Raw genomic sequence first — 11,464 nt, forward strand, 5'->3', positions numbered from 1 at the left:
CAATATATTGATAAATAAAACCCCCTCCCTCCTCGTGTGGGCATCGCAAGGGGTCGTGGCAAGGCATTGGAAGGTTTCCTCTACCATGGCAAAAAGAAAATTGACGAACTACACGTAAATTTACCCATGTTTGTTGTTGGAACCTTGAACTTAAGAGCAATGTTTGGGTAATGAGATGAGATAATAAATTTTCAAGACTTCTCACAATTTTCTTCCCAAATATCACTCAATCACAAACGAGTATTGATACCCCCACTACAGTATCTCCCTCATAACGAGCAGCATGTTAAGTCTATGAATCTACATTTTTGCTGACGTGGCGTACTTTAGAAATTCTCTAGGGATTGGCGTTGCTCCTAGGGTTTTGCATGGTTCAAACCGTCACCCTGCCGGCTCCTCTAGCGAGCCAGCCTTCTATTGTGCATCAAGCAAAGATGGTGATACATTCTACGGATGGTGGGAAATCTGAAGGGATGGGCCCTGGTCAGTGTTATGCAGATATTGTCATGAATCGTCCTTTGCCTCTGCCGGAGGTAGATATTCCATTCAGAGAGCCGCGTTTTAATGAAGGAGAAATGTTTTTCTTGTTTTCGAAATATGAAATTGTGCGATCTGAGGAGCCTTTTCATTTTGTGGTAGTTTTGAAATTTTTATGCCGTCGAACGTCTTTGGATCACGTTAGAGATTTCATAAAAAATAGGTGGGGCCTGCGTTCCATGTCGGTGGTGGGTCAATTAAGGAATCCCCGCAACCTTTTGGTAAGGTTATCGAATGAGGAGGATTTCATGAGTATTATGTCTCCAGGGAATGCGGAGATGGAGGGTATCCCTTATAGGGTCTTTCATTGGACTCCTGAGTTCAAGGAAGAGGAGGAGTCGCCTATTGTTCCTTTGTGGATTTCATTACCAGGGCTGCCTCCAAATTATTTTCATGGTTCTATTCTGAAAAGTATTGGAGGAGGGTTTGGTAGTTTTTTGAAACGTGATGATGCGACGGCATGTGTTACTCAACCAGAAGTAGCACAGATATATGTTGAAATGGACATATCAAAACCGTTGCGGAATCATTTCTGGCTGGGTTCTCCAGGTAGTGCTACAAGTTGTTATCAAGAGGTGGTTTATGAATCTATTCCGATGTTCTGCAATTGGTGTCGTGCACAAGGTCATCTGGAGCAAAAATGTGTTCATAAAAAAAAAAAATAGCGGAAAAAGGAAAATCACGAGTCGTTCCAGAAGATGGTGGTCGTGGGCATTTAAAACAGAGTTGGAAAGTGGTAGGGGAAAAGAAGAGAGTGGAGGGTGGGGAGGGTGCACGTATGGATGAAGGAACGTTCAATAAAATCAAATGTGAGGAAATTCTTGCCCGGGTTAATAGCTGGGAAAAGTTAGATGACAATCGCTCTTTGTCAGTATTTTATGTTAATTCGAAAGGCGATCTTTTGTCTGAAGAACAATTTAGTCGGGAGATTACAGCAGTGGAGAACAGGGACAGAAGGGAGTTTGTGGAGTGGAAATTATCGAACCAGGATGAGTCAAATGAAAGGAACCACACTGGATCTTCGATGGAAGTGCAGCATAACATGAAAAGTTGGTTTGAGCAATCAGAGCAAAGAACAGGGCAGGATGACTCTGTAGAGATTATCGATGGTTTTCCTAGTCCGAGAAGCTCGCTGAAACTTATTGATGAAGCATTGGAATTTGAACTATGTGGGGTGGCGGATTCAGTGGTGGATGGGGGAGAGAAGATGATGGCTTTCGATCATAGGAAGTTTCATTCGCTATCTGATAAAGAAGATGAGGAGGAGATTGAAGAGTTGGCAACTAAATGTTATGAATCGGATAGTGAGTTGGATGTTCCTATTAAATCCCTTCGAGGAGTGAAAAAGAAAAAAACATCTGTTGTTCTGGAGAGGACAACACGTTCTAATAAACATTATTAATTTTAATGAATAGTCTTAAGTGAAATATTAGAGGTATGCTTTCGTCGAAAGCTAGATTGGGTACTATTTTGAATAAACACTAGCCTTTGGTGGTTACGTTATTAGAACATTTTCTTTCAATGAATAAATGTCCTCGTTGGGCAAGATGGCTTTGTCTCTCGAATTTTTGTCATAATATAGATGCTGGTGGGAAATTTTGGTTATTTTGGGCGGATGGGATTGATTTTCAGTTGATCTCGGCAATGGATCAAGCTTTATCAGGTTGGTTTTCTTCTGGAAATGATAGGGTGTGTACAACGTTTGTCTATGCAAGTTGTTTTCAACAACATAGAAGAATACTTTGGCAGTATCTTTGTGGTGTGGAGGTAGATGGGTGTCCATAGTTCCTTAATGGCGATTTTAATATAATTTGCGTAGAATCTAAGAAAATTGGCTGTATATTTCGATCATCTCGTGCTATTCGGGAATTTAACACTTGCATTCAAGAGTGTGGGTTACTAGATTTACCTTCAAGTGGACAGCGGTTCTCTTGGTGTAACGGCAGGCTAGAGGGTCGAAGGATTTGGGTGCGGCTTGATAGAATTTTGGTTAACACAACATTCATGGCGTGGTTTGGGGATGGACGGATGATTTATTTATCTAGAACTTCTTCGGACCATTGTCCAATGGTTGCTCAGCTGGATTTTGTCTGCAGAAGTGGGGTTGGGCCTTTTCGTTTTCAAAGAATGTGGTGTACACATGAAAATTATCTTAATGTTGTTAGAGAATGTTGGTTGCAGGAAGTTCTTGGTTGCCCGATGATTCAGATGAGTATAAAGTTGAAGAAGTTAAAGCGAGTGTTGAAAAAATGGAATAGAGAGGTTTTTGGGAGGGTGGAATCAGAAATCAAAATGGTTGAAGCAGAGGTAAAATGGCATTATTGACCTGCAAGCAAAAGCATCTTCTTTCTTTACATAGAGAAGAATTATGAGTTGTTAGAAATCTAGAATAAAATGGTTGGCTGAAGGTGATTCGAATACTGTTTTTTTTCACGCTTCAATGAAGTGCAAAAGAAAAACAAGATGGTGGATCACATGGAGCTTGAAGATGGGAGTTTGCTGGAGTCAGCGGATGTTGTCCATGAGGGTGTGGTAGAGTTTTTTAAAAATCTGTTATCAATGCAGCCTGTGGAAGTGGATAGTCCAGGTATGGATTTACTAGTGCCCAGTATTTCGGATGAAGAAAATTTTGTTTTGTGTGCAAGTCCTTCGATGGAGGAGGTGAAGGAAGCACTGTGGTCTATTCCACAAGATAGTAGTCCTGGCCCGAATGAGTTCTCGACGAGTTTTTTTTTTTCAGAATGCTTGGAGTATTATCAAAGAGGATTTGCTAAAAATGGCTATTGAATTTTTTGAAGGAAAGCTGTTATCCACTTTTTTCGACTTATTAGCTTGTGTTCTGTTGTATACAAAATTTTGGCAAAAATTATGGTAGCAAGATTGACGCCGTGTATGGGTAAAATCATTTCATAGGAGCAAGTTGCTTTTCTAAAAGGGCGTAGTATTTTTGATACCATCGCTATTGCTCAAGAAATGATTGAAGGTATTAATAAGAAGGTGAGGGGGGGAACATTATGATTAAAATTGATATGGTGAAGGCCTATGATCGGGTAAGTTGGAAGTTTTTTATGGCGGTATTGAGACGGTTGGGTTTCTCGGAGAAATGGAGAGATCTCATTTTCAATTGTATTTCTTTCACAATGTGTTCGATTATGCTCAATGGAGCGACGAAAGGTTTTTTTCAAGCCTTCACGGGGCCTTCGTCAAGGGGACCCATTATCTCCCTATCTTTTTATTTTATCCTAAGAATTGTTATCACGGTTGATTCGGCAAGAGTTCAAAGGGATAGGGTGAAACCATTTATTGCTCATGGGGGTACTTTGATTAGCCATTTATTCTATGCCGATGATGTCCTTATTTTTTGAAATGGGGGGAAAAATTCTATACACAAGTTGAAGGCTATGCTGAAAGCTTATGAAGTCATCTCCAGCCAATTGGTGAGTCCTTCTAAATCAGCTATTTTTTCTCCTCGAAAATCCCTCCTTGTAGGAAGTTAGAGGTGTTGCGGCACTCGGGTTTTGTGGAGGGTCTTTGGCCCTGTATTTATTTGGGGGTGCCTTTGCATGTTGGACGTATGACTATTCGGTTGTTTGATTCGTTGATTATGAAAATTCAGAAAAAGTTGGCATGGTGGAAGAGTAAAATCTTATCTTTTAGAGGTAAAATTACTCTAATAAAGCATGTTTTATCTAGTGTGCCAATCCATTTGTTATCAGTGATGAATTTGCCAAAGGGAGTTTTTAAAGCTCTTAATTCAATTTTCTCCAACTTTCTTTGGAGTTCTGGTGAAGATAGTAGAAGGAGGAAATGGGTAGCTTGGAAAAAGATTTGCTTACCAGTGGAGGAGGATTGGGAATTAGAGATCTCTCAGAAGTGCAAACTTCTTTGTTTATGAAATTCGCATGGAAATTACTTGTGGGTAATTCACTTTGGGCAAGATTTTTTAAGGCGAAATATGTAGGGGATAATCATCTGGCGTGGGCGATAAATAGTTGTCGAGGTTCCAGATTTTGGAGAGGTGTGTTAAAAGTGATGTCGCTTGTAATCAGGAACTCAAAAATGATAGTTCGTCGTGGGGAAATAAATTTTTGGAATTGGATGGGTGAGGGTGCTATTGCTGAAACTCAAGAAGTGGTGGGGGATCCAAGACTGCTAGTGCGGGAGCTTCTAACTCCAATTGGGTGGGACGTAACAAAGTTGAGAACGCTTGTTTCAGAAGATTGGGTGGATAAAATTCTAGCATGGGATGGAAGGGTGCGAGAGGGAGATGATGTACGAATTTGGCAGCCCACTTCGGATGGTATGTTCAATACAAAGTCAGCTTGGCAGTTAATCCGAAAACAGGGGAGTTTTTGTCCTTGGAGAAAATGGTTATGGCATAAACATGTTCCAAAAAAAAATGTCTTTCATTTGTTGGCGAGCTCGTAAGGGAGCTTTACCAGTGGATGAGGAGATTAGTAAACTGGGGATCCCGTTAGCATCAAAATGTAATTGTTGTTCAGAACCAAAGTCGGAAACAATCAACCATGTGCTATGCGAACGTAAGGTGGCTTTTAGAGTCTGGGAATATTTTTCGGCTATGTGTGGAATTCGGCTCCCACAAGTAAGTCAATGGCAATGTTATTTAAATGTGTGGTGGACGAGAGCATCTTCAACCTCACAAGCAGGGATGTGTCGAGGCATATCACCAATATTAATTACAAGTGCATTGTGGCGTTCCCGGTGTGCAGCGAGAATGGAAAATGTATGTGCAGAATGGCGGATTATGGTGCAGAATGTGAAAGGGATTTTGTTAGATATCTTTTCTTAAGTGAAGAAGTTTAAGTGCCTCCACGAAAGGGATAAGAGCATTTTTACGGAAATGAATTGCCCAATATTGCAAATAGTGAAAAGGCCACCAATGGCTGTGGTGTGGCTTAAGCCGAGAAGGATGCAATGGGTTTTGAACATTGATGAAAGCTCTTTTGGCAACCCAGGTGCCGTAGGTGGGGGTGGGATTATACGGGAGGCGGGGGGATGTTCAATTGCTAGTTTTGCAAAGTTTTATGGGTCTTTGACCAACACAGTTGTAGAAGGAAGGGCCTTACTAGATGGGTTGAGACTAGCAAATCAACTTGGACTATACAATCTATTGGTGGAATCTGAGTCTGAGTGGTGGTGAGTTGGATTAAAACTGGGGTTTGTAATTCTTGGTATATGTGGCATTTTTGGGAAGAAATTAAAATGTTATTTCGCACTCTTCTTTGCAGCATTTATCATATATATAAGAAAGGAAATATGATTGTTGATTATTTAGCCAAGGAGGGAGCTAATAATAATAGTCTTCAATTTATTGGTTCAGATATTGGTCCCGGGAGACTTCGGGGTTTAGTGCGTACAGATAGTTGGGGACTTTCTTATTTACGATGCTGATTCATTGTTTATTCTTTAGTTGAAGTTGCTCGAATAATGCTTCTAAATTTGGGTTTGGGTCTTTATTTATTATTTTGGTGTACTCCTCAAGTGTGTGGATGTCCTCAAGGGTCTTTAATAAATTTGGGATAGGGGCTAAAAAAAAACTCCAAAAAAAAAAATACCCCCACTACCATGCACTACACTTCACACAGCAGTCCTAATAGAGCAGCTCGCCCTTTCTTCCCCAGCCCCTCTCATTTGTATAAACATTATATAACAAAAAGTTTTAAAATTATGTTATATTGTTACATAACATAGCATTTGATGTGACATTTGAATTCAACACCATAGGAGCCACTGGAATTGAGGTGTAAATTGGACAAGCGACGAGTTTTTAAAGAGGTCTAAAATAAGTTATAACGCATGGCAAAAATAAAATTGAAGTACTAGTAAGTAAGTAGATTTAGCCACAAAGTTTGTTGCTGGGAATTTGGGAGCATCGGGGATTCGGAAACATGATGCTGAGAAATGCCACATAATTATAGATTGTGTAAGCGTCACACGCTATTTTGAAAAAAAAATAGAGTTTATCATTAAAAAACTTAGTTTTTTTTGTAAATTCTATATTTACTCACTTTTTCAAACGCATTTGATAATGTTTGTACTCTCTTCATTTCTTATCACCAAGCAGACTGGCCGAGCCGAATCCCACCTCATATATTTCAGATGGTTAAGAAAACCAAAGCAATTTCTACAGTTCATCGTTCAACCCAAAATAACATTGCAGTCAAATGCATCTGAAAAATATCACAAGGGCTCGTACATGTCATTTCCCCAAAGACATTGAATTCAAGCGAGCTTTTTACAATAGAGCTAGAAATGAGATTTCTATGATTCCAAAAAGCCAAAACAGTATGGAACCATGAAAAACGGATATATACAGACATCTGATAGTCACCAAGAATACTAACTTCATTCATAAGTTACTTTTCTGCTAATTTGATCATTAGTCCACAAAGAACAAAATGGATGTGAATGGCAAATAGGGGTGAGCCTGTAACAACCCGACCCGAAAGCATTAGAGGTGAAAGATGAGTAAATCCTATTGGACCATGATTACTTTTAATGGGCCAATATCTCAAAAGAAAAACCTCAAGCGAGATTTTCAAAATAATTTTGGATAAGCACACGGACTACAACTCTCTAGGTTAGCTGGAAATTTATTAATTTCGGCCGTATGTTCAAAAGTTATTTTAAGACCTATTAAAGTTTAGTAAAATATTATTGAGATGATATTAATGAGCTAAGTTTTTAGGAACCCCAAAAGACCAAGAACCCCTATAGGTGGTCCAAGGCTTAAGCCTAATTGTGATTTTCCATCCCATGTAAAAAGCACGTACACAGAATTTCGGGTTTTCAACTACCTATAAATATACACGTAAATGCACGTATTCATGTACAGGCCTTACGCACCTTCATCTTCGTCCTCTAGAGTCTAGGGTTGCTGCCACACACGATTTCCTCCTCAAGCCACTTAGCCTTCACGATTTCATTCCTCTAGGCCACAACCAGAACACTGGTAGCAAACAAGACACCCCTAAGCCCAATGCATTCCGTCGACCCAATGCTATAGCCAAGCACCACTGCCCACCGCCATTACTCTGTTATTCCAATCTACAACTACCACCTTCTGAGCCTCCTCCACACCGCAGTAGCCACGTCCAGCCCTTCATGCCACCCATTGCACAGCAATGCCATAAGAAGACTGAGAGCCACGCTGATGTAGGATCGCTACTGTAACGTTCTAATGGAACGCCCAAACCACATCGTCTATACTCTAAAAGGACTAGTCAATAATACAATTGGATCCCAATTAAAACCTTATAAATAGCAAGAACTTCTTCTTCCTAAGAAATGTGAGATCTCATACACCACCTACCCTTATTCATAACATATAGGGTATCATAGCTACAAGCCTCTACCGAAAGCAACCAAGTTGACCAACCTCAAGCCACTTTCATGGAAGCACGCACACGAATAGAAGGAACACCAGCCGACATCCTTTGTTTACCACAACAAAAACAGAGCAGTCTTGAGACAAGTTACCTCCCCGTCTCACCCAAGAGCCATCGTGCAGGGCCATATCCCACTTGGCCAACCCCTAGCCAGGCACGGGTGCCCACTATAGCTTCACCATCGTACCATGTTGCAACCATCACAAGCCGCTACAAACCCAAGTCGAGAGCTACTCGACCATCTCTAGCCCATGTATGTAGCCACTGTTGAAGCGCCCATGGTTGCACCGCTGTGAGCAACCTTCACCCGGCTTTGGCCTTCCTCTCTCTCACGTTAGTCTCTCTCTCTCTCTCTCTCTCACACACACACACACATTTGTTCTCCCTTTAGCTCACCGATATCCCTCTCTCACAAGCCCATAATTACCATTTCTTAGGTAGATATCGATGATGGTATCACATGTTAGGACGTACTTGAGCGTAAAAATTTTTCGTTATGGCTTATATGAATTTGTGAGAGATCGGCATGAAATGTTAGATTATTTTTGGAAAATGAAGGAATGTCGGGAAATTGATGTTGGGTCACAAACATTAGGTTTTTAAAGCAGATATTGCAGGAAAAATCATTTTTGAGTTTATTATTTTATCGTGATATGTTTGATGATGAAAGTCGAGAGAAAATAGATGTTGGACTTGGTAATATTTTTTGTGTTTAATAATATAATTATTAGAAGAAAATATGTGAAAATCAAAATATTTTGGGGAGAGTTGATATTTTAGGGTTCCTAGGATTTTAGACATTAAGGACATATAGATTTATATATCTCAAGTTTTAATTATGAAATATGTGTTCAATTTAGAATCTATGCAAGTTACATGATTATTTTATAGGTGATGATTCATGTTCTTTTGATATTGTTGTGAAGAAATTTAAAAAAGTTAAAAAATCTGGATAAGCAGTATTTTCATATTAAACTTTACATAAAATGAACAGATTAAAATTGATTATATTAAAAAAAATATACATATTTTATTTTGGAAAGAAACTCGAAAACAACCTCTGCCAAGGGTATATAGTATTTGCTGAATTATCAAATCACTTGACTTTTTAGGCTGCTATGTTTCCAAATTTCCTCCACGTGGGTTTCTTTTTTAAACATATGATCAAGTATTAGAAGTAGGGTGCAATTATTACTCAAATTGGGCCACATCTATTTCTCACTTTAAACCCTCCTCCCCTAACTTTGTCCTTCATGTTATCCATCTTCATTACACTGCAACTAATTACTAATTATTTATATGACATATATAGAAAATACTATTTATAATTTTTATTTATATAAAAATACATACTTACATATATAAGTTATTAATATGCTAAAAATTATAAAATTTTAAATTAAAAATTTTAAAAATAGATAAAATAATTTTATAAATAAAATTATAAATACATATCACATCATTCTTTTTATTTATTTTGAATTCACATAAAAATAAGCATAGCCAAACTAGTAAATTAAAGCAAACATTGACTATAGTTATGTGATGGAATGGAGCCACGTCAACAAAACAATATAAATGTCTTTTCCAAACGAATAAAAGCGCCGATAAAGTCAATTTGGCATGCCGTAGCATTGATATGTATAAAGGTTAGACATCTGTGTTTACTTCCGAGCTGTGTTTTTACTGTTGGTTTACCAAGGAATAAAGTCATCTTCATTATCGGATCTCTCCACTGGAGTTTCCACAGACAAACATGGATTTCTTGAGCAGTATCATATATCTTTGCCTCGCCTGGACACTCATCCAAACCTTCCGAATGTTTACAAGAAGCAACGCAATTCCCAGAAAGCTTCCACCTGGTCCTAAACCTTTTCCGGTAATAGGAAACCTCTTCGATCTCGCTGCTGAAAAACCCCACAACTCCATTATCGAGCTTGCCCAGATTTATGGCCCCATAATGAGCTTAAAGCTAGGCCAAGTAACCACAGTGATCATTTCCTCGATGCACACGGCTAAACAAGTTCTTCAAACACACGACCAACTCTTGTCCAACCGAACCGTCCCGGACGCGCTCCGAGTCCACAAACATGACGAGTACGGCTTGCCCTGGATGCCCATTTCGACCCAGTGGAGAAATCTTCGTAAAATATGTAATGGCAAACTGTTTGCCAAGAAAAGACTCGATGCCAACCAAGCTGTCCGGTACGACAAAGTGCAAGCGCTCCTCACAGAAACTCGTCAAAGCAGTTTAATCGGTGAGGCAGTAGATATTGGCACAGCGGCTTCCAAGACTGCACTTAGTCTGTTGTCGAACACGATTTTTTCGGTGGATTTGGCCGATCCAGATTCTGACAAGGTTAGGGAATTCAAGGAGACCGCGCGAGATATTACTACTCTGGCTGGAAAACCAAACTTGGTAGATCTTTTTCCTCTTCTTAAGAAGATCGATCCCCAAGGCGTAAGGCATCACATGGCGGTTCACTTTGGTAAGCTAATGGACATCTTTGACCGCATGATTAGCGAGCGTCTGCAGTTGAGAAAAGTATCTGGCTATATCACGAACAAGGACATGTTAGATACCCTTCTCAACATTAGTGAAGAGAACAGTGAGGAACTGGACAAAGCTAACATGAAAAGTTTGTTCGTGGTAACTACACTTACTCTGTTCTTCTTGGACTTCTTCCCCCCTTGTAATCATTTGTTTAGTTCGATTTTGATGGCAGTTTCGGATGTACAAAAAATAATCTTAACTTTTTTTGTTTTTGGGTTAGGATCTATTCGTCGGGGGCATTGATACAACTTCAGCTACACTAGAATGGGCAATGGCAGAGCTACTCCACAATCCAGACGTGGTATCAAAAGCCAAAGCAGAGTTGGAGCAGGTAATTGGCAAGGGGAACCCAGTAGAGGAATCGGATATTACTCGGTTACCTTACTTGCAAGCAATAATCAAAGAAACATTCCGGTTGCACCCGGCATTTCCTTTCTTGCTACCCAGGAAAGCCGAAGCAGATGTGGAAGTCGATGGCTACGTTATCCCGGAGGGTGCCCAAGTGCTAGTGAATGCGTGGGGTATAGGTCGAGATCCAAGCACATGGGAAAATGCAAACTCATTTATGCCGGAGAGGTTCTTGGTATCAGAAATTGATGTTAAAGGAAGGCACTTTGAGCTTATACCGTTTGGTGGCGGAAGAAGAATATGTCCTGGGATGCCATTGGCAATGCGAATGTTGCACTTGATGTTGGGTTCATTTATCCACAACTTTGATTGGAAGCTTGATGACGGGGTTAAACTTGAGGATATTAGTATGGAAGGTAAGTTTGGCTTAACATATCATATCATATTGGTAATCCAGTAAGAGTTGTTCCTATTCCAATCTAAAATTGGTTTAAGAATTTACTTGGTTGAAGTTTAGAAGTATTACCATGAAGTGTGAATTGTCCCCTATATCCAATAAACTTATTTGGGAACAATGTTTTGTATGATTTATGTGATAAGTTCATACTCCGATGTG

The 11,464-nt window shown here is 39.6% G+C and overlaps 1 protein-coding gene across 1 annotated transcript; it reads left to right on the plus strand.

The window, feature by feature from the left end:
* Positions 1 to 9,647: 9,647 nt before the first annotated feature.
* Positions 9,648 to 11,464, plus strand: LOC108990855 (geraniol 8-hydroxylase-like). The gene is made up of 2 exons (XM_018964950.2): positions 9,648 to 10,596; positions 10,721 to 11,464. The coding sequence occupies exons 1-2, from the start codon at positions 9,703 to 9,705 to the stop codon at positions 11,306 to 11,308; spliced, it is 1,482 nt and encodes a 493-aa protein (XP_018820495.2). The 5' UTR covers positions 9,648 to 9,702; the 3' UTR covers positions 11,309 to 11,464.

Source organism: Juglans regia, chromosome 9, assembly GCF_001411555.2.
Source record: "Juglans regia cultivar Chandler chromosome 9, Walnut 2.0, whole genome shotgun sequence".
Classification (NCBI taxonomy): Eukaryota; Viridiplantae; Streptophyta; class Magnoliopsida; order Fagales; family Juglandaceae; genus Juglans; species Juglans regia.